Source organism: Branchiostoma floridae, chromosome 3 (assembly GCF_000003815.2).
Source record: "Branchiostoma floridae strain S238N-H82 chromosome 3, Bfl_VNyyK, whole genome shotgun sequence".
NCBI classification, from domain to species: Eukaryota; Metazoa; Chordata; class Leptocardii; order Amphioxiformes; family Branchiostomatidae; genus Branchiostoma; species Branchiostoma floridae.
This window is the reverse complement of record NC_049981.1, coordinates 8,538,039-8,561,644: the sequence shown is the minus strand read 5'-3', so window position 1 is coordinate 8,561,644 and position 23,606 is coordinate 8,538,039. Positions and strand designations below refer to the sequence as shown.

Here is a 23,606-nt window from a genome sequence, read left to right as displayed (position 1 = left end):
ACCCCATCATTTTTGCGACTAAAAAAGAATGTCAATGCATGGCAAACTGTACATACACGGGAGTTGAACTACGTGTACATGTGAATGTATTACTGATATCTAAAATGAGCAGGGTCCAAACGGACCTCATCATGTTTTGGTCAGTAATAATTACTGTTTACATTTCGGTGATCATTGTACATAGCGTTACATTACGTCATCAATGTAAGAGGAATATTTTACATGCTTGACGTGTGAATGATCCCTGCTCATTATCATGATCTATGCAGAAAGATCAGAAAGACCACGTTTTGCACTAACAATATTAAACGTTATTTCCTACGGTACTGACTTTATTTTTTACCTTACTTTTCTGAAAAACAATTCTTTAAGAGGACAACCAGACAATTTCGTGTTTTGAAAACTTCACATATTGCTGGTGTGCAAATGGGCCCCAGTCAGTCTCGATACAGACTTTTCTCTATGATTTTCTCTCTATTGTGAAAATAACTGCTAAATTTGGGAGACGTTTACAAAGTCGCAGAAGGGATTTTTTTCTCTCAAATAAGATTCAATGATTTACGATTTACGCCTGGGATCCAGATCCAGTATTGATGTTTGAGGTTAAAAGATGATAGCTAGATGATAACTTTATGATTTAGAAAATCTATTTTCCTTTTCTCATCACCAATCATTCCTCCAACTAGGTTTGATATATCTAGATTAACATCTGTCTAATCTGCCTCGTACCTGTGTCGTTCCTACTTTCCTAACGTCATGTGCTCCCACCAGGTGACTCAGTCGTCATCCCCACGACACCTCCATCCGTCCCAGAAAACGGTAGGTAGCTTGCCTTGCGTACTTTTATCGCTCAATAATACGTACGAAAAATCTTGACATGATTACGACATCTTCGAAAAGATTCTCTACTTTAAATTACTTATAGCAAGAATGGCAGGATTCAATGAACATAAACGTTTACAGCAAATACAGACCACCCGATGTACCATAAAACCCATACTTCCAGCTCTAGATACTCTCCAGGTAATTAGATTAAATATTGACTATATTAGTCCTAACGCCACGCCTTGCGAAAAAAACATATTTGCTTTATTTGATCGGCAAACACAAAATATGGACTTTTTTATGGATTTCTATTGATTATCTACTGATTAACTCCAGTCATTGTCAAGGACTGAACAATCCATTGCTTCCCTGTCACCTTAACAGAGATGGTATGCACCATAGACTTCATGCAACTTATGATCCACTGCACACCGAGTCAGGTTCTGTAGATAGCACATGTGACTCGTGACATATGATGAGTATGAGTTGTATCTTGTATTTATAGCGCCACTCTGTTCCGGAACAACTGACTGGAAACTTTACAGCGGCCACTGCTACTATATCAGTGACTCCAATCTTCTGTCTTGGCAAGAATCACGTGCCTACTGTCAATCAAACGGTGGAGACCTTGTTTCTATCAACGACATGCAAGAGAGTCGGTTTCTGATTGGCCAAGTGAGTTAATGTGTTTAAAACTTATGGTTTATTTAGATTTCCAGCTTAACTATGATTTTGATTTGTACCGGCGGTGCAAGCGCAACAACGCTGATTGGCTATCTAGATCACATTTCGTGGATCGGCCCCAGCTCGGACATGTTATAAGGTATTGTATTCGTTATTTCGGATGATGACGTAAAGCCGGTGGCCCCGTGCATGATGGAGCTTCAGGCGTAAGCCCCATGAGCCAATCCTCTGATAAGACCCAGCACACTGGGTAGAAGTATCTCGATGTGCTTGGCTAATAAAAAAGCTAAGCCTTGCGCGTTGCACCTCTTGCTGACGAAAAAGGCCATGCCTCATCTTTTGTCTGATTGCGATGACAGAATAAATTTCTCATTCAATAGCAAAATTAGATTTACTGCCGCAAAAATATGAGAATACTTCAAGGGGATGTCGTTTTTGCAGACGTACGGCTCCCTCGCTACTCATCTGTGGATAGGATTGAGAGAGTATGGCGTTGATAGCGTCTACACTTGGTCTGACGGCTCTGCGTACGCCTACCTCAACTGGCTGGTCAACGAACCTAACAATGCCGGCGGAGCAGAACAGTGTGCAGAATTCTATCCAAATAACGGTCAGTATAGGGTTTCTATTTTACATCAAGATAGAAAACATCTACTTACATGTTTTACACCGTTTTGACGGATCGTATCTCAAGTGTTTATATGATGTTTGTGTTTTATCTGCAATACCATATAACGTTATCCCTGTTAATATCCCCTTTGAGCTATACACACTTAGGCTGATCGGGGCAAAATATTCTTAGTTATCAACAAACGTTGGAGATGAAATGATGCAGCTGCACCCGTATCCATGTCCGTGTCCAAATTAGGTCATGTAACGTGTGTTAACGTTAATAGCTTCAGCTGATTAACTTTACTGCGTCGTCTCGAGCAATCTTGATCCGACATTCAATGACCCGACATTCAATGTTCAACTGTTCTTTGTCGCAGGACGTTGGAATGATGCCAACTGTGGTACTAGCAATGGCTTCATCTGCGAGCGTCCTCTCAACCCTCTTCAGCCACCGCAGCCGACACAACCGCTACCCGGTGGCTGTCCGGTCGGATGGAATAGCTACAGAAACAAGTGCTACAGATTCTATCTCTCTGATGACACGGAGAAGACATGGAGAGATGCCAGGGACTTCTGCAGGGGCCTGGGAAGTAACGAGAATTACAACCTGGTGGCCATAGAGAATGAGTATGAACAAGGTGGGTGGCGCACCGTCCCTAGAGATTCTACCTCCAGTCTCTTGCGATTTCACCTCCCAACGCCGTTTCGTGGATAAGAACTTGCCACGTTGACAACACCAAGAGCCAACGTTTTTGTAATCAATGATCAGTGTTAAATCTGTCACCTTCTTCAGGACGAAAATAACTAGATCACGCAGTACCAAATACACTGTATTGTCGCGCGTCGATGAGAGACATCCTCGTAACAAGAATGCTAAAAAGCTGTTACTCAAAAACCCCACAATCATATGTAGTTGCATGAGTAACTCCTTTTTAGCGCAGTACTGTCACATACATAGATATTGTTAAGCACAAATGAGATAATGCGGTAAAAAGGACTTTAAGAGGATGACATCGAAACGGCTGATCTTGAAAAAAAACGTGGTGGTGTATAGAGAACTTTTGTTACCCAGTCGTACACGGTTGTTCATATTTCTACCTTTCAGCTTTCGTTATAAGCCAGCTCAAAGGTATTAGAAGAACCGTTTGGATCGGACTCTTTGACAACATCGACGAAAATCAATTCTATTGGACGAGCGGCCACCCGGTCACCTTCACCAACTGGAACGACGGAGAGCCTAACAACTGGAACAGCCAGGTAGATAGCCATCATATCTAATTAAGCTTACGTCATATCTGGACCGCGATAACGTTTGATACGGATGTTACGAACCAGGTGAAAGCTATACCGTATCACATGGATCTCCATTTATATCACACGGGCTTCCATTTCATAAATCGAATGCATTCTGATCGCACCGAGTGCGGCGCGGTCTAATTCCAGATTCGGTCGTTGGAATTGCTGTTATTACAATTTGTTAACATATGTTCGAGGACAACAAATTTTGTCAACTTCCTGCCAATTTCGCATTGAAACTTGTTTTCTTATCGGTATGACATGAATAAATAGTATCGGTGGGTATGATAAAATAAGGCAGTCAGCCCTCAGCTGAAGCAGTGTAATGCATAAACGATATACACGTGTATGTAGACTTTTAAAGCACTTACGTGTGGACAGTTGTTAAAACAAGATGCAATTCTACAGGACGAGGACTGTGTGGACATGTATTCAGACCAGGCTAGGGCAGGCTTGTGGAACGACGCTCCTTGTGACCACCTTAGACTGTTTATTTGCCAAAGTTACAAAGGTGCGCGACTCCTTTTATCAAAATTGTATACTTAGTTTAGGGAAAATGGGTTTATTTAACTTAAATGTAAGGATGAAAGTATACGCGGATTAATTGACTGCTTTTATCAAACTTATTCGTTACATGTTTCTTTGGAAATATTCATAAATCTTGCTTGAATGTAAGAATAAGATTATCATTATCTGTATGTTTATTTGTATTTCCGTCCGACTTGTAGGTTAGCATTGCAATTCAGCCACCTATGTGTATCTTGTTGGCTGCAATACTGTAATGTTTGAAAGTTTGAAAAAGGCAAATCATTTTCAAACTAGAGTTCGGGGACCTCATACCTCCATGAAATATTCATTGCTTTTTGTGGATGTTATGTATGTTGATGGTCGGTTGTATTTAAGAGTAATGGATATTACTGTTATGGGTATCTGCTTTGAGCAAAGCCCATTAACAAACACTTAAAGCACGATGCCTGTTCCAATATATCGCAGATATAGGGGTGATTTTTGATATTATTACATCGATTATAACGACAGATACGGCGCCCAAAATCTCATCGATTCGAGCTTTCATCACACCTCACCAACACAACAAGTATGAAACCAATCCATCCAGCCATTCTTGAGTAATCTTGTATACAGACAGAGACACCCCCAAACAGCTGTCACCATCTGCTTGGAGCTAAGCCCATTAACAAACACATACAGCACGATGCCTGTACCAATATATCTCACATATAGGGGTGATTTCTGATATTATTACATCGATTATAACGACAGATACGGCGCCCAAAATCTCATCGATTCGAGCTTTCATCACACCCCACCAACACAACAAGTATGAAACCAATCCATCCAGCCGTTCTTGAGTAATCATCTACACAGACAGAGACACATAACAGAAAATATAACCTCCATTCCATGACATTTCATGGAGGTAACAACACCGTTTGTACCGCTATCTATATAGATCCTAGCCTCCCTGTGCAGCCTGCTACTTCCACATGCCCCAGTGGTTTTGTGGCGTGGAGAGACAGCTGCTACAAGCTGACACAAACATCCCAGCCGTGGGCTCAGGCCGATGACGCCTGCAGCAGAGAGGGTGCGGGAGCCCAGGTCGTCAGCATCTACGACATCTACGAGCAGAGTTTCATCAAGTCACAATTTGTGCAGCAGCAAGCCTGGATCGGCCTGTCTGATCAGCAGGTCAGTTGATGCAGTCCACTCAAAGTGTGAATTATTTATAGAGGTTGAAATGACATTTTAGCCTTAAGCGGCTTTCAGACTGTTGTAGACCTTCCAGTTTTGATACCTCAAGATATTAAACGAAGCCATGGTCGCGATTTTTGTTTGGCAGATAATTTATATGATTGACCTAAGTTTGAGCTAAGCCTCTAGCAACATTCTTTGGAACTTCGGTAGAATGAAGACATCGAGAAGGGATAGGTCAAGTACGTATGAACTGATTTTCGTGTTTTTTTACCTGACATGATCTATCAGTATATTCTTAGACAGTATTGCAAGGGCGCGTGGAAATATACGCGTAGAGAAAAAGAAAAGGAAAAGAAGCGATTTAGGATCGTCTAAATAAAATGAAACAATAATCCTGTTATAAGAGATGTTAATGACAAAGAATCAGTGTCTACGCTAAGAATATTTTTCAGGACTCACGACTGTTACCCCTGCATATTACAGATATCACATTCATAACCTAAGCAAAAAATGTGTTTTAGCTTGTGCCATAGTAGCGGGGAAATTGGCTTTAATTTATCTGTATCTGCGTCTACATAGCGGGTATAACCGCCCTTCGGCGTACGTAACACACCAGCTTCACAGGCACACGGCGACCTGTCACTCCTAGCTTTCACACTTCTATCTTCATGGAACGAAGATATCCCTACTGTGTTTGATGATACCCAATTCCACTCTATGATAGTTTTTGGAAAATATGAATTTTTGAACACATCAATCCTAGGTTGGCAACTCTGGAGCTTGAAGGCATGACTTTAATTTGTTATTTTTTTAACTGGTATCAGATACTTGTCAGTTAGTACGTCCACCAGTTTGTTGGTCATTTTGTGCATCATGCAAAGCCCTAGACATTATCCCTCTGTCTTCAAGAGTCATCCACTGCAGGTTCCCATACTGTTATAGCATATTCAATGTTACCAGTGATGCGTATGCAAGTGATTTTACCCTAGCTGTGCATGTCCACAAGTTGCGTTTGATTACTCACAATGTCTGGTTAGCTTAAGTTGTTATTTTGTTCACATGGACACCCCACTTCAGCCCTTTTGTTAATGTAACACCCAAGTATGGGCAGATTGTCATTAGTTTTATGTTATCCTCAGATCGCTGGAGAATACCGGTGGTCAAGCGGCTGGCCTGTCCACTTCACTGCATGGGGTTTTAACGAGCCGAGCCGGGCGGATGGCGAGGGGTGTGTCGCCATGTCAAGGAACGGCACCTGGGACGACACGGACTGCTCACTTCAGCTGCCGGCGCTGTGTGAAATCACCTCAGGTCTGGCGACTTCTACTGACACTCCATTTGATAGGACCAAATGTCATATAATCGTGGAAGGAAAAGGTTAAGCGAAGAGCATTGCTTTGTGTGGACCTTCTTCATGACTAGCTAATTTAGTTAGTTATGGCCGTTACTAAGGGATACCTAATATGTAATAATATTGTCTTCTCGTCCCTCAGCCACGCCCCCTCCAACAGCTCCGCCCATGTTTGGCCGCTGTCCAGATGACACCTGGCTAGCGATTGGGTCTTATTGCTTCTATGTGGAGTATGGACTGGCCAACACTGATCAGGTGCGACGGATTCAAACGACACATGAGTTTACACGTCTGCGATCAAAAACTGCTTGCATTATTTCGGATGATTACATCGACATTCCAACACGTTACATAGGATGTATTGAAATGTATAATTGCAATATCTTTGTTGTATATAAATGCTATCTTGATTGGTCACGTTGTTTAGTCCTGTGATTTAGTGTTTCAATAGCATTTTGGTATTTGCTGAGAGTTTATTGTCATTCTCCTTTAATTTGAAAGCCATTACGCCAACATGTCACTAAACACGTTCTACTTCTTTCCGTGCTCCATATTCCAAAGACCAGGAAAACCTGGTACGAAGCTGAGTTCGAGTGCGTCTCGCGAGGAGCCCATCTGGCAAGTCTCCACAGCAGTGAGGAACGAAACGCAATCATCAGCAGACAGGGGTCCCCGCTATGGATAGGAATGTTTAGGGATACAAGTGGTAAGTATCGTTCGCTATCTAAAAGTGTCATTCACATTTGCATATCAATTCATAGTTTTTGGTTTAAAAGATGGTCATCGACAAATCTTTTTAAGATAGTGAATAACGCCTGAAACATTTGACCGTTTCCAAAATCATGTTCAGCTGCTTGAGTAACTGCTATTTCTCCTTATGTAATCATTTGTAATAATCAACCATATATATAAATCCCCGACACTGAAGATGGGATTAATGACATTTGATATGACGGTGGTCAAGGTCAATTTTCGGCCCGCTGGTTGTGGGACCTTGGTACTGAAGCTTCCTTTTTCCCTTCTGACCTAGACATACTATGGTCTTATTTTTTGGTGACATATAGCTTGTGGTACAAGGAAGAAGAGAAGTAGGTTTGGTTCCCCTAACTGATTGCTCTGGAATCGCAGGGCGTTTCCGTTAAAAATTAAGGATATCTAAACAAAAGTATAGCGATGATCATTTATGTGTTTATAGATATTTCTTAGTTATAGCTTAGTATAGTTATAGATATATTGACGCCAACATGTGGCTTCTACCCCTTTCAGGGTCACTGGGATGGTACGACGGCGACCCTGTGGATTTCACCTCGTGGGGAGATGGCGAGCCAAATAATCCTTCCAGTGGGCAGTGCGTCATGATGGACAATGATGGGACCTGGAACGACGTTATTTGTACACGGAGGAATGGCTACGTTTGTAAAAGAGACAAAAGTAAGTTTCTGTAGCATTACATTTAAGGAAAAGAGTAAAAGGGACCGGTCCATCACAATTTGTTTTTCTATCTTTTGAAAGGTGAAGGGTTTCATTTCTGTGATTAAAATGTCCAATATTTCCTGTACTATTTTTGTGTGCAGCCTGCAAGAACACCTCTAGAATAGGTATTGCCGCATGTCGCAGGCTTCGTGATCGAATAAAGATATTTTCATTCCCTGACGTTCTTCTTGCCAGTTGCCTACAGCGCTATTACTAGCAACAGCATCAACCCCGGATCAGTACCAACTGTTCAGTACTGTCAGACAACAGCGGAGATACTGTTCAGAGGGAACTGTTACCGGTTCCATGATGAGCAGCCAGAGGACTGGGCGGGAGCACGGAGCATCTGTCTCTTGTTCGGTGGCGACTTGACTTCCATCAACAGCGGGGCAGAGACAGAATTCTTACTAACACAGGTACCCACCATCACTAACATACAAAACTTTCTTGCAACTCAAAGCAAAGGTATACACGGACCAAATTTCCAACGACCACTGCGTCGCCTTCTTCAGAATCAGTATTGATCCTGAAGAAGGCGACAGTGGTCGTTGAAAATGTGCTCCGTGTATACCTTTGTGCTGTTAAAAAGTTTAGCATTGCACTGTGATTACTACCAACGCAGATGAGGTTCCATGATAACATATAGATCGTTTTTCAGATAAATTGATATCATAACATTTGTTTAAGTTAGTCAAAAGGATGATGATGATATTCTGAAAGTCGAGAACATACAACCGAGGATGTTTATTTAGTTTTAAAACACAAAAATAGAAATCCTCATGTAACACTTTGTAATCTTTATTACTTTCGGCTGCTTCTAGTTGCCTAAATTAGGGTGTGATAAACTGTTATATCACTTGCTGCATGTTGCCATTTTGTGTGACAAAGCAGACAATATGTAAGTCTATATTGGAGTAGCATACAGCCTTTTACCAGCGTATATGATAGTTGTCTAGACAAGGATCCCAAGATGAGTTGAATATTCGACTTGGCTTATTCGACTTAGCTTAAGATGGGGGCCGATGCGGACCGGCAGGTACCTTTGACCTGTAAACGAGAGATGGTATTGGGGAGAACATTTTCTATTTTCTATCAAGGTTGCCAATTTAAGAGTTGACAACTTCTGGATTGGCCTGCGAGAGTACAACTTTGATGGCCTGTACCAGTGGAGCGATGGTTCGGCTTATTTCTTCCACAACTGGAAATCCGGGGAGCCAAACGACTACATGGGCGCTGAGCAGTGCGTGGAGTTTCACAAAGGCGACGGTATCTAAATTTCAATACCTTTTAAACTTGAAATCAAATAAAAAAAGGTATTGTTTTGCATGTTTTTCTAACGATTCTAGAGTTTTACCGTAAATAGAATGAGAGATTGTTTACATAATAATTCAGGCGTGCATCATGCATGTTCTCAAGAAGTTCAATTTTACCAATCCTAGTGTGAATGCAAATCGAATGCAAATTATATTCTTGACGTCATGTAGACCAAATATTGGTAGGTTCTAATGACAATAATAGAGCACCAAATTTTTCTTCCGTCAGACGTTAGGGCATGCCAACGACCCTAGACACTACAATGAACATTTATGTACAAAACTCAACACTGGCATTTTCCATATAGTTTCTTCGTAGATTGGAAGGTACGACAAAATGATAGATAAAGTTTTCAAACAAGGCTTTATTTCACCGACGTTTCTGTCACCTCCCCGGGGCAATTACTACTGGTAAACATCGCACTGCTGCCTATGCGTATATAATTACAATACGAATTTAAACTACCATGTATCAATGTAAAGACGTTTGTAAGTAGCAACTCCTAGACTACAGTGCCAGACAACCAGACAACATTGCCCTGATGGAGGTGACAGACAGCCACAGGAAACGTCGATTTAACTCTTGAACTCCTTCCACCTTTACAGGTTATTGGAATGATCTCAACTGTGGCGATAAGCAGGGGTTCATCTGCAAGCGACCTTACCACCAGCTGACCCCGCCCCCTCCCACAAGTCCCTGGGCCGGAGGATGTCCAAACAACTGGCTGCCCTATGGAAACAAGTGTTACTACGTCGTCAATAACTACAACTTAAAAAGAAACTGGGAAGAGGCAAGATCATACTGCAAATCGTTTGGACAAACTGACTTCGACGCGAACTTGGTGGCAATTGAAAACGAATACGAACAGGGTAAGTATTCACTGTGTTAGATTCTTGGGATATTATCGCCCCAAAAACGTACATTTTGGGTTCTGCATATTATCAATAATTCATTGCCTACTTTGGTGTGGGATAGATTTCGAATTTCGCACGATTAGTTCATTTTTGGGTATTTATTGTAGAATAAGCCATCCTTCCTTGATTGAAGATATGCTGAAGAAATTTTTAATTTTCTTTGTCACGACAGCATTCATAACAAGTCTTCTGACGGAAAGGCTTGGAATGTGGATTGGTCTGTTCGACTCTATCAACGAGAACAAGTTCTTCTGGGCGAGTGGACACTCCGTGACCTACACCAACTGGAACGACAGGCAACCAAACGGCTTCAATAACCAGCAGGGGGTAAGTCAAGTTTATATCAATCTCTTATCAATATGTAACACCCATTACCAAGTACAATTTCGCACAAATCGGCACAAATTTAGCAAATGATCGACGAATTTTTCCCCAGTTACATGTCGATCTCAAAACTTACGTTTTCTGCTCGTAATGTTTTTGTCGGCTCGGAACATTCGTAACACACTGTGGAAATGAATTGAGAACGGGCGTGTGCTCGGGAAGGGGTTCCATAATACCTGTAGGAAAAACTCGGTACAGTTAACTGCCGTTATGTAACTTATGTTTATACTTCTACTGTTGTTTCTTTCTTTCCTGATAGTAAGTACACTAAATACAAGGCTCTCTGAGGATTAGAAAAATCATGATAAAAGGGACTTTCAGTAAAATTAAAGCACACACACACACACACACACACACACACACACACACACACACACACACACACACACACACACACACACACACACACGGACACACGAACACTGATGAAGACATAACCTTATTGGCGAAGGTAATAACACTGAGATAACGATGTTAATTTATCATCACAGGATGAAAACTGTGTGATGCTCCATTGGGAGAGTGCCTTGGCAGGGAAATGGAACGACGCAGAATGCAGCAGGGAACTGGGCTTCATCTGCCAGAAATACAAAGGTACTGTTCCCGTCTATAATGATGATGGCAACCATTTACAATGTGCCCAGGTGTGCCCTTGACAGGCTTCATTCATTCCGCGAGAAATGGAAACTAAAGCCGTGATCTTTAACAAATCAAGACGACTCCTCAAGAACATCAATTTTCCATTTGGCGTAGATAACATCGAAATCGCAAGCTCCTACCCTTACCTAGGCCTGAAGTTGTCCTCGTCAGGTACTTATTTTTTAGATAAAATGAAAGTGTCTCTAAAGGCACGTAAAGCTGTAGTCTGCCTTAAACCTCTCACTCTTTCAACGCTGCCCCCAAGACTCTACTTAAGCTATTCAATACGTGCATTAAGCCTATCATGTTATATGGTTGTGAGATTTGGGGCATAGACTGTGGTATAGACATATTCGGTATTTGTTTGTTTGAAGGTTCCTCAATGGGCTAACCTATCTGTGAAATGTGTTTCGGAAAATCTGCAATTGGCACATCCCAATTTGGTGCTTCTCTATATCGTTCACACTAAGCCTTACAGTTTGTTGGACAGTGTACCTGCCCATGAACAATAGGCCAAGTAGTCACAGACATACATCCACTCATTCTCATATAGAACACACTACCAGGTTAGATAACGGTGCACACATTTGATAGACAAATATCTCAATCGACACCTTTAAACAGCTATCAAACCTTACATGTACAACCTCAGATCTAATAGTTTCAACCCTGAAAATAATCTTATTACACTTGCTCCAGCTGCACACCAACATAACTGATTTCTATTGCATACGTTTTCTTTTTGCATGCATGTTTTTAATAATTTTGTTAGTGGTATCAATTAATAGTTCTACATACATTATGAATACGAATGAATGTATTTATTGCTCAACAATCGCACAGGGTGCAATGTATGGCAACCAATAACAACTAATAGCTATACAGACAGTACAATAGTACTAAGAGGCTACATACAAAACAACAACAAAACATTATCGATAACAGTACAGTTATGTATGAGTAATCTGGTCTCGCATTTGGAATACATTATAAAGAAACTGGCCGGAAAATGGATCCATCATGTTACTTCTGTCCTGTCCATTGTTATTGTGACGATGCTGAAATTAATAGGAGCATTTTAAAGTGTCTTTCGACAATGTTCTCGTTCTCCCAGATCCACAGCTGCCTGCTACCACACCGACACCGTCCGTACAGTGCGCACCAGGCTACAGGAATTATGCCAATAGCTGTTACAAGGTATGTCTATTCACATATTCTTACTTTAGATTAGCAATTTTACACAACGACAGATGATAGCAATAACAATAAATGAGCAGAATAAAACCTCACGGTAGATTTACGCTTTACTTGCTTCTTTATTATAACAACCATACATATGATATATTTATACCTTTTTTACTACAGCTGATATCAAGTAGCCAGGACTGGGACTCCTCAGGTGAGTCGTCCGATGTTGGCCTGTCTATTCAATGTCCTATATCATATCAATGACGATCAGTTTAGTTTACCCTTTTTAACTACCATGGGCACTTACTAAAAGATTATGATATGGACGACACCAGCGTCGAATGTTAATTCAAAGGTTTACCTGTGTTGGTAGAGGCCCTTTTGAATCAAATATGATTCCCAAAACGAAAAGTGCTGTCAGAGATTTTTGTTTAACATATTCACGACGAAGTGTTTTTTACGATCCCTGCAGCTCAAATTTGCCGGCAGGATGCTACTGAACTAGCGAGTGTAACGAGTCCGTACGAACAGGGTTTCCTCACCTCGTGGCTCAAACAGAAGGTCTGGATCGGCTTGTCTGATCGCCAGGTACGGCTCTTTGAGATCCACTTCTCGTACAGCTACATATAGTTTTCCTTGGCCAACAGGATGAATGATATCATTCAGGCTCGGCATCATCATAAGCATAATATATCCTTATAGGATATGCATGAAACGCTAAGTCTGACCGAGCCTGAAAAATGATCGCCATCCTGCTGACCATATACTACTCATGCACTTTACCGACATATATAATGACAAAGTCTTGGCCCTGTTCTACTTTTGCTGACATATATAATGACATAGTCTTGGCCCTGATCTACTTTTGCTGACATATAAGTTATAGAACTGTAGTTATGCAGATGCCATACTTTGTACCCCGTACAATTGTTGTGCAATAAAACTATTATAATGACATAGTCTTGGCTGACATATATAATGGCTTAGTCTTGGCCCTAATCTACTAGTTTCGTTCTGTCAGACTCTGCTGCAGAGTATGACTAGTTGTAATTAGAAAGGAAACTACTTCACAGTATGCGTGTGACATTTCTTCACTCTTCAATGACAATGACAAAAATAAAGAAAGTGACATCGATCCAGTTTAGCTCACTGAAGAAGTATTCTTCACTAGTACTGGGAGCAAAAGACAGACGCCATACATGTACAGTATTTACAGGATCTTGGAATCAAACTAAAGTCTTCTAGATCCAGAGGCAGGGCCACACAAACTTGTAATGTAAATTATTGTTTTCTTTTGATATGAACTCTTGTGAAAACTATCACAGGCTGTCCACGTAATCGTTTTTTCCTAACATCGATTGCTTTTTCAGACGGCCGGTCTCTACACTTGGTCGGACAGTTGGCCAATTTACTACGACAACTGGGGCGAGGGGGAGCCTAGCAGGGGCGCTAATGAAGGTTGTGTTGCAATGGAAATGAATGGACTATGGACGGACAGTGTTTGCTCGCAACAACTTCCAGCTGTGTGCAAGAAGACGTTTGGTAAGAATTGCTTCTTCACTTGCCTTGACAAGAAGAGTCAATATTCTCTGCGCGCAAATATTTGTGGCCGAATCATAAACTGTATTCAATGTTCATCGTTAATAGTGTGATAAGGTTGATGAGTCACTGACAACAAGATTCTTTGTACACAACCGTTTTATTCAACCGACGTCTCAATGGCCTCATGTCACATCCCTCAGAAGTAAATACAAGTAGTTGCACTGTTATCATTACCACTTGACAACGGCTATTTAATACGGCCCTTTACATTTGGGTCAGCATTGTAAACACCACATAACCATTTGTGTATATATGTAAGCATCTGTAAGCAGCGACACCTATGCTGCATTGCAAACTAATAAGAATTGCCCCGAGGAAGGTGCAATATGGTCACTGAATCGCTGTTTGAATTAAAAAACTTGAGTAAAATTACTGCAAAGAATCTTGTCATTTATCATCAACCTCTTGATAAAAGACAATATCTTCTCATGACAAATTGTAAGCTAACGTTAGCTCCTGTAATTTAAACAACAGGAGCTTATTATCTCATTTGCATCAACATAGTCTTGTCTTTCCCCTGTTTCCTTGGACTACTAAAACTTGTCTTCCTCCCTTTTTGCATATTAATTCATATTTAGGATAAACCTGTTCTCCAACTAGATCTCTTTTGCTAGATCTCATAGCTAGGATATAATAACTGCTATTTAACAGATCTCTCCAGTGTCACTGACGAAAGGCATTGGATAGTGTTTGAAACGTATGACCATTTCCCAAAACATATCAAGTTGCTTGAGTAACTGCTTTTTGGGCGTATCTGATTATCAGGATGTCAAACCTACATCGACGTATAAGTGATGGCTATGACATTTTCAATATGCCAAATCGGATGCCGGACTGCGAGGTATGATTAAGTGACGCCGGTAAGGACCTACTCTTCTCGTTATGTGACGTAACTTCACGTGCGTGCGGTGAGGGTGAGACTCTCCTCAAATATGGACCTGTACTTAACATCTTATCTGAGAGGACTTCCCTGGCTGGGTAACTAAGCTCAACAACCTTTACATGAAGAACTTTATTGCATGACAATTGTACATGATACAATGTATGGCAACAGCTATTACACAAAATACAAAATAAAGGTATAGGATAAAGCTTTAACAACCTAGTTAACCCTTAAACTGTCAGAGTTTCAGCCCTATAAAATACTATAAGTGCCAGGGTTGGCTGCTGACTTCCAAAAAGAAACCCCCGAACAAGGCCGAAGTCCCTAACTTCCGGGTTCGTGCGCTACGCGCGCGCAAAACTGCTACTTCGGGAGAGTACGCTATCCCGGATATATCCGGGTGCGGCACACAGGGCATGTATATGTGTGCCGGATATATCCGGGTTTGGCACTTTAAAGTTAACTTAACATAACCATAAGGGCTAACACAATTCTTTGATATAGTATTGCAATAGAGTAGGCCAATCATTAGTTTCGGTACTCTTTCTAATAACAAAGCAGTCCTTGATATATTTGCCTATTTATTTCATTACGGGAGTTCTGATATCTAAAGATACAAATCTGTTTTTATACAACATACAACAAGTCACAGACCACCTTTATTCTGCAGACACACCTCCGCCAACACTTCCCCCTTCCCCCGGCTACTGTCTGGATGGATGGTTTGAGGTCGGAGACGCATGCTTCTTCATAGAGACCGGCACAATTGCTACGAACAGGAGGTCATTTGTAGAGGCCCAAGCAGGTATGTATTCGAGCATATATACTATATGCTGCGTACAACTTCGCCAAGAATATTATGCTTTAGGTTTGTCTGTATGTCAACAGCATAACTCGACAAAACAAACTGTGATTAAAACCTGATGAAATATGGTTGGGACTTACTGGTTGGGACTGGGAAACAAAGGGGAACTTATCATCAGGCTCCAAATTGGCCAAGGGAACTTTAACAACTTACAAATTTTTATGGCATCGGTTTCACTCCATTTTATTGAACCATGGGTACATTTGTAACCTTTTACTTTGTACAGCACGTATACACGTAAACTAACGTTATAATCTTATGCCATTGCTACATAGAGTGCACGAACAAGAAATCTGTATTGACCAGCATCCACAGTCAACACGTTATCGATGTCTTCAAGCAACACCACGGCTGGGGGGTGTGGATAGGCATGTACCTAAGATCTGATGGTAAGTACAGTTGTGGAGATTAAGGTAGACATCGGTGTTAGGGATGCCCGTAGGAAACATGTCAAAATACACTGAATGAAAGCCTAAAAAGTACTAACCTATGTTTCAATCTTAAAAATTCTCCTCCACCAGAAAGTCACTTGAGTCTAGTTTATAACCAATCAAAGAAAGCGGGGCTTGTTCTGCTCATTCTACAAGAAATGCTCGATGTATGAAAGGAAATCTTTATTGACACGACAAAAGTACAGCGACTTTCGTAAGGTCTATAACAACTACTTACAGTACAACTAAATAGACATATATGGGTTTCTACAGGAATGAGTAAATCAACATACTAGGTCTAGCATGTCGTTTACACTATTCGTGGATATATTTGCCTTCTTGTACAAAGTAAGGGTTATCGCCTCCCAGAATGTAGTTGAATTTATCCATTGTAGCAATTTGTTTAGAGCAAGCGGAAGTAGCTTTGTGCGTTTATCATTATATCGCGAACAATCCAAAACAAAGTGACGTTCGTCTTCGGAGTCATTTGAGAAGAATGGACAAAACCTCTGGTCACGGGGAATTTTAGTATATCTTCCGGCTTCTACATTTAGTTTGTGACTACAGATTCTTATCTTTGTAATTGCTCTACGAAGTTCAAAACTGTGTATAGTCGAAAGGTACTTTTTGGTCAGATTGGGCAAAAATTTCCGAGGACAAAGAAGGATTTTCAAGGATTTATCATCCAGCTAAAACTTAACTTGTATCCGGATTCAGACTAAGTTAAAATATCTGTTGTTTTATTTAATGGGAAATAGGCCAAAAGTCTATACTTGTAAACACCAAATAAGTAACTGGTTTATCGATTCATAAACCTGCAAATGTGGAGAAACAAAATGTCGTAAAACGTTGAAAAATAAATTATATCTATCTTGGATGATAACGTTTGCTTTTGAGCTTGCGATACAAGCCGCAGACAGAACACTAAACTTGCAGGCATGTTTTTCCTGCCTTCTTACAAGTATGATAGAATTAGACATTATTAGTTTGGCAAGCCATCCGCCGACATTGAAAATACTTTTTCATTTGTGAAATTTGAAAATTGTTCAATAAACCTATAAAAATACACCATTACGCATACTTGGTGCAAAACACGTAAGCGATCGAATCAAATCTGGTATATGGTTCGTGTTAATTCATTCGGTCACTTCTTTCACTGTAAAAGTCTTTCAAGGTTATCATATAACATATGTAACATATTATGCATCATCACAAGGGAAATAATTTCATTATAAATCTCATTTTTATCATTTTACGGTGATTTTTAATAAATTGACAACGCTGCGACTTCCGATAACCTGTTAATTTAGTCTAGAAAGGCAACAGCGACGCACGTCAGTGTGAGTGCAACAGAAAATCGGCGAAAATAACACAACAGTGACACAGTGAACGAAGCCCGAAGCGACGCAAGCGTGACGCGAGTGTAGTGATAGTGGACCTTGAGTCGTGATCAGCCATTAGTACAAAAGTACAAAAGTATCAAAACTCAATAGACCACTATCATTATGAGATTAACCATATAACTATTGATTCCTGCTATAGGAACGGTGGCGTGGCTGGATTCGACTCCAGTCGATTTCTCCGCCTTTAGAGAGGGCGAGCCGGATGGTGACGATGGCTGCACGCAGATGTTAAGTTCCGGCCTGTGGGAGCTGGCGGGCTGTCAGGTTAGGAAGGGGTACATCTGCAGCATGCCCAAACGTAAGTTATTACAGAAGTTGTCTTTATTTAGCCATCCTTCATAGTAACTGCTGGCTCAAACGTTTCGTTTGGTAGCAAGTGAAAAGATTGAGCTGGCGGTTACTGCGGAGGATAACAGTCAGGTTAAACTTTATTGGCACAACAAAAAAGGGGTCTTACGAAATACCGAAATCAACGCAAAAAAACACAAACGACCGAAAACAACTACCACTTAATACCGAAAACAGCTTGAAAACTACCGAAAACAGCTTGAAAGCTAAAGAAACAGCCGAAAACAACTGGAGACATCCATAAACAGTCGAAAACAGTCGAAAACACACAAAAGCGACGGAAAACTATATATATAAATGATAACAGGTTTGAGAAACAGAGACACTTTCTCTACTTTAATATTTCTTTTTTACTTTTATCTACCACTTTGAATCATTTCAATGGGTTATATTTATTAATCGTGATTTTGGCGTTACATTGTAGGCTAGGCCATATTTATTGAATACAATACAGACCCCCGTGTTAGGAATAATTATGAATACCTAATATTGGTAGAAATAGGATCAAACTTTTGCCTGTTGGAATATATTAACGTTAGAATCCAGATTCGCGGACCCTGCTATAAACGGCGACTGCTTGGTCAACTCTCAAACCCCAAAATGGATTACTTCACTTCTTGGCATTTATTGTGTAACCCATTTGCTTGTTTATTCTCCAAGCAGAGGTAACGGTGGGGTTGTTGTAGTAGTGGACACAATAAAATCGCGGTCACTGCTATCCTCCGATGAAACCTCTGCTTGGAGCATAGGTTTGTTAACAGCTGGCAAACTTTGGTGCCTGTTTATCCAATGTGTACTGAAATATTTTTCTAGCAAACAATTGTAAAACGTCTGTTATATTTCCTGCTCAAATACATTTTCCACTACCACTACAAGTCGGTTTAAAAGGACAAACCTTAAAGGTGTATTACCGCAGATAGATGCCCCATATTCGAGTTGTTCACGGTAAATTTCAAGTTGTTTTCGGTAATAAGTGAAAGTTGTTTAGGTTGTTATCGGTAGATTTCAGTATTTAGTGAGAGCGACAAAAAGTACATTGGACTTCGCATAATCACTACAAACTAGGAAATAGAAATACATGATGAATATTGAAGTTCAACTTACCAAGCAATAATGGCTAACGTACATGCATCTCTAACATCTCGAAACGATCAGGTGGGCCGAGACCTGTGAATTTATTTTCTAATGAGAAAGCAATATTTCATTATTACACTTGAGCAATCTAGTATGGTCAAACCTGCTTTGGTATCAAGTCTATCGTATTGAGAGCGTTCAAGATAAAGTGAACTTTATTTTCAATTTGCTTAGGACAACATGGTCAAAGCCTTTGGTCAGGGGCTACATTGCAACTGCTTCTATGTTCAATTTATTGCCTGTGATTCTCAACTGTGTTATCACGTTAAAAGTTGCTTATATCATTGAGATATTTTTTCTTTGTTTAACAAATGGAAGAAGGGAGGAGGAAGGGAATCTTGAAATAATTTGATTACGAAAACAGATCATTGGAATCTGTAAGTAAGCAAGCAAGAATCTGTGTTCCCATAAATCTTTTTTAAAAGATCGCGTTTTTTGAAGGAGTAATGATTTTCCGAACGTGACTACTTTTCTAGGCTTGAAGTCATAATATTAGCTACTAATAGGCATCATTATCACCTGATAACAGTGGCTGGTACCCGTCCTCCCTACAACCCGAATAACCCGGTGGTCATCTCCCCGGGACCCGGACAGGTCTCCGGCCAAACCGGCAACAGTAAGTAAACATGCTAGTTTGCAGTGAGAAATTTTGTATATACTCAACGGACACATTACACATATCAACTATACCTAACACACTATACTTTTCAACGGTCCTTTCTATGTCCAATGTTGTTTATTACGTAACAAATACGATATTCATAGGATGTGTAGGTATAGTGCGAAAACACTTAGAAACCATCATCTTGCTGAAGCAAGTCGTCATCCTGCATGCACTCCGTATTGGGCATGCGAAGTCACTAGGCGCTGCACACTGATTGGCTTGTACGAAGGAAAGGGTAACTCATTAGTCAATAGTGCAAGGGACAGGGTGATTAATCAGAGGTGAATCTAGAGGAGTTCCAACGACGCGGATTCAGCTCTGCGCTGAAGAACGTAGTGGCCTAAAGTCTTCTGTGCTAATTGCAGAGAAATCATTGGTGCAGGAATAAGGGGACGGTAAAGGTTCTATTACAAAGTCACAATGCATGCCCTGTGAATATGTTTTGTAGGAGGGTTTTTGATAGTTGACAATCTTCACAGAATCGGGTGGTTTGGATGCTGGGTCCGTCATCGCCATTCTCTTAGCGATTGCGATGGTCTGTATCCTGGCCTTGGTGGGCGGATGGTGCTACTTTAAACGGCAGGGCACAAAGACACTATTGTCCTTCGGTGAGAAGTCTCCGGCGACCCTGAACACTGGCTTCGACAACGCTCTCTACGACGCTACCAGCGGCACAGTCACCATGCCTGAAAGTCAGGCATGACAACAGGAAACATTGTGAAGACAAATGTAGCTTTATACCATTCTCCTTTAGTTATAAAGAATTAACCTGCCGGGAGCAGAGAGACAACCAAGTCCAAACAATCTCAATATTTGAAATTCATTGATTTTCTTATTTTATCAATTCTTATTTCTTTACTAAGAACAATTGTGCTTTTACTACTGACGCTCTACATACCATGATAATTGATGGCAAGCTTTTAGAACCAAGGGATAGTGCTTTTTAGGTATACTTTTTTCACGTGTCAGCCACGTAAAGCTAAGGTCACAACCCCCCGTACGTGGTTTTGTCCGTTCGTCTTTTGGGAGGCCATGTCCACCGAGTTTTTCTGAAAACGTACTAGGTAAGGCAAGCCACGCCTGGCCGTGAGCGGCTAATGCTTACAACGTACGATCTCTGTGCGATTACCACGTTACCGTATGCAGGCCGTACTTACACTTGCTGCTTACGAACGGTTTCGTTACTTACTCACTTGCTGTAAGTGTGCTGTATAGGGCATGCGAGTCGCCCATACTAGCTCGTACGGGGGAGAATCCGCAACCCAAACGTACACAGATAAAGTTTTGTATGCACTTAACATGCTACGGCGTTTCTACGTTCTCATAAATCCATTGAATACCGTAGGATGTCGTACGTAGGCGGTACTTATTATTTATCATAAGATTCTTAACTTTCAAATGAAAATCAAATCAAATAAATTGTGTCCGTTCACCTGATGATCTCCTGGAAACCTTTATTGAGTTACAACAACAAAGTTTAACAACATTTTGTCTTCTCTCAAATCTGTCACTTAATACAGCACGTATTGAAACAAGAGTTCGGAGACTTCATACCTGCATAAAATATTCAGTTTATCTAAATTTTCTGTTTTATCTCGTCTCATTGATTATACAAAAATTGCCGTAATAAGCTTACATATTTTTTAAATGATGTTCTTCTCTACGAAAATAGAATACATTGGACATGTGAAAGTCAATTCCTTTGGTAGAATACCATTTGATATAATATTCAATATGAATTAAGCAAATGGGTATCATATTTACATCTTAATCTACTGATGAGCGATTTGAGGTTGCCCACATTTTGCACGTGGACAGCACGCAGCTTCACGTACGGCGGGTTGTGACCAAGGCTTAAGCTTCACGTGCTCCTCGCGTAGAGAAATAGATTAGAGAACTGTATTGCGCAACAACTGTAACACCTACAATGCTTGGCAACTTGTGCTGTATCCGAATTATTTTTCTGATTCATGTATATTCTGTTGTAATTACTCGGCATGAAATGCCATTTTTATAAAACCCTTGATAGCTTTTGTTAAACTAATTGGTAAAACAGATTGAGATTGAATACTTTTCTGTTGTATACTTTAAGAGATTACATGTACCTAGATATAGCTGTGATATCACCATTGTAATATCTGCCATGTAGAGTAATACTTCATGCCAAATAGAAATGTTAACCATTATTCGCAAAGACTCACAATGGATCGGAAATCTCAAGTGTCACTTAAAGTTTCAGTCGATGAGTACACAGACAGTCACCTTCGTCTACTGAGGGCTACGTCGTATCAAGAATTCCCCTAAATGCACGTTATGAGTAGCTTTGTATATCGCAGAGTGGTCTTTGTGTATCAACTTTGCATTTTCTAACTTTTCTGTCGAGAACAAATACATACCAATGATATCCCAAACAACACGTATTCCTTTTATTCTCTGACAAGTGCAATGATGTCGCTGCAGGAAGTATCTTCAGTTCAAAACATGCAATGCATCACTATCTTTCGTCAGTGACACTGAAGCGATCTGGAAAAAAACTGGTCTTTTATACCCTTACTATGAATGAGGACAATTTTAGATGTCCAATAGGAAACATTGTAAGACAAAGTCAAGCCGAAGACAATTTGGATTCCAATAGAAAACAAAACCAGCGCCAACGGCAACTCCTCTGCCATTTTCAACCACCTGAAACACAACCAGGGACACTCCTTCAACCTCCAATCCACCCGTATCCCGTATCCTAGATCGCGAACCCCGCTTGTTCGAATGGGGAGTCAGAGAGACTATATATAATATATGAGAGAATATACATTCCCACCCTCAACAGGAAAGGGGGCTACGTATGGAACTTTCCAGCACTTGGAGCATAGCACTACCTACTCCACCACCCACCCCGCAACAAAACATTTACCTCCTGTAACTAAAACAACAGGAGCTAACTGACTCATTTGCATTAAATGTGTATTAGCTTTGAAATCCAAAACTGTCCTCAGCTTGACTTTGCCTTACCTTTGTTTTCTATTGGAATTCACATTGTCTTCAGCTTGACTATGCCTTACAATGTTTCCTATTGGACATCTAAAATTGTCTTCATTCATACTAATCATATTAGGGTATCAAAGACAAGTTTCTTCCAGATCTATTCAGTGTTACTTTTTCTTATTCCACAGGTATACATTGTACAAGCAATATATTCTATTTCCACAGAAATGAGAACATGTTGGCAAAAGTTTTTTGTCATTACTCAAATTGAAATTTTGATGTGTCCTCCCAGCCATGGCGGTAGACCAAAGGGGCCTAGGTTACTGTAGGCAGGATTTTGCCAGGAATTGTAGGGTAACCGGAAACACATCATTTTCAAAATGAGCAAGGTTCAGTCAGGTTACGCACGCCAGTGCCGATACCTTACAACGAACCGCTGCACATACACACCCAATAGGTAGGTGGTGTAAATTCGTCAATGCCGATATCGTATTTGTCTATTCGTATATTTCGTTCCAAAATACTGATAACCGCGGATCATGTGCTTTGCATTCCCAAATCAACTGTAGGTTTGTTTCAGTCGATTGATGTGCATGAGCAGCATAGTAATGATATTTTCAAGCACGCCACTTTCACAACGGCACTTTCAACAGGTTGCACGTCATCCAGACTTTTCAGGATCTCCATCTAATGATTAGGCTGCCGAAATTACACCAACCGATAGTCGTCCCCATTGTCATTTGTGGCCATCACTGGCTTTGGTGAACCCCAAACGACATTATTTTCGAAAACACTTGAAGTCTCAAGTCTTAACTGAAACAGAGGTGCCTTATCATTTTATGACATTCGCACGAATCACTAGTTTTTTTTCAAGTATCTTATTGTACACGCACGAATCTTATGC

General features: G+C 40.6%; 1 protein-coding gene across 1 annotated transcript in view; it reads left to right on the top strand.

The window, feature by feature from the left end:
• LOC118411508 overlaps positions 1 to 22,282 on the top strand; it is a 71,047-nt gene extending 48,765 nt beyond the window's left edge. The window contains exons 43-67 of the mRNA XM_035813815.1: positions 772 to 819; positions 1,331 to 1,500; positions 1,951 to 2,119; positions 2,499 to 2,759; positions 3,227 to 3,378; positions 3,826 to 3,928; positions 4,889 to 5,124; positions 6,270 to 6,441; positions 6,624 to 6,736; positions 7,043 to 7,187; positions 7,748 to 7,912; positions 8,150 to 8,370; positions 9,052 to 9,220; positions 9,874 to 10,137; positions 10,355 to 10,509; positions 11,058 to 11,160; positions 12,320 to 12,402; positions 12,571 to 12,604; positions 12,866 to 12,981; positions 13,764 to 13,935; positions 15,549 to 15,683; positions 16,019 to 16,132; positions 17,717 to 17,875; positions 19,589 to 19,675; positions 20,203 to 22,282. Of these exons, the coding sequence (XP_035669708.1) occupies positions 772 to 819; positions 1,331 to 1,500; positions 1,951 to 2,119; positions 2,499 to 2,759; positions 3,227 to 3,378; positions 3,826 to 3,928; positions 4,889 to 5,124; positions 6,270 to 6,441; positions 6,624 to 6,736; positions 7,043 to 7,187; positions 7,748 to 7,912; positions 8,150 to 8,370; positions 9,052 to 9,220; positions 9,874 to 10,137; positions 10,355 to 10,509; positions 11,058 to 11,160; positions 12,320 to 12,402; positions 12,571 to 12,604; positions 12,866 to 12,981; positions 13,764 to 13,935; positions 15,549 to 15,683; positions 16,019 to 16,132; positions 17,717 to 17,875; positions 19,589 to 19,675; positions 20,203 to 20,426 (3,770 nt within the window). The 3' untranslated portion in view covers positions 20,427 to 22,282. The remainder of the gene's footprint in view (positions 1 to 771; positions 820 to 1,330; positions 1,501 to 1,950; positions 2,120 to 2,498; positions 2,760 to 3,226; positions 3,379 to 3,825; positions 3,929 to 4,888; positions 5,125 to 6,269; positions 6,442 to 6,623; positions 6,737 to 7,042; positions 7,188 to 7,747; positions 7,913 to 8,149; positions 8,371 to 9,051; positions 9,221 to 9,873; positions 10,138 to 10,354; positions 10,510 to 11,057; positions 11,161 to 12,319; positions 12,403 to 12,570; positions 12,605 to 12,865; positions 12,982 to 13,763; positions 13,936 to 15,548; positions 15,684 to 16,018; positions 16,133 to 17,716; positions 17,876 to 19,588; positions 19,676 to 20,202) is intronic.
• Positions 22,283 to 23,606: the final 1,324 nt, after the last annotated feature.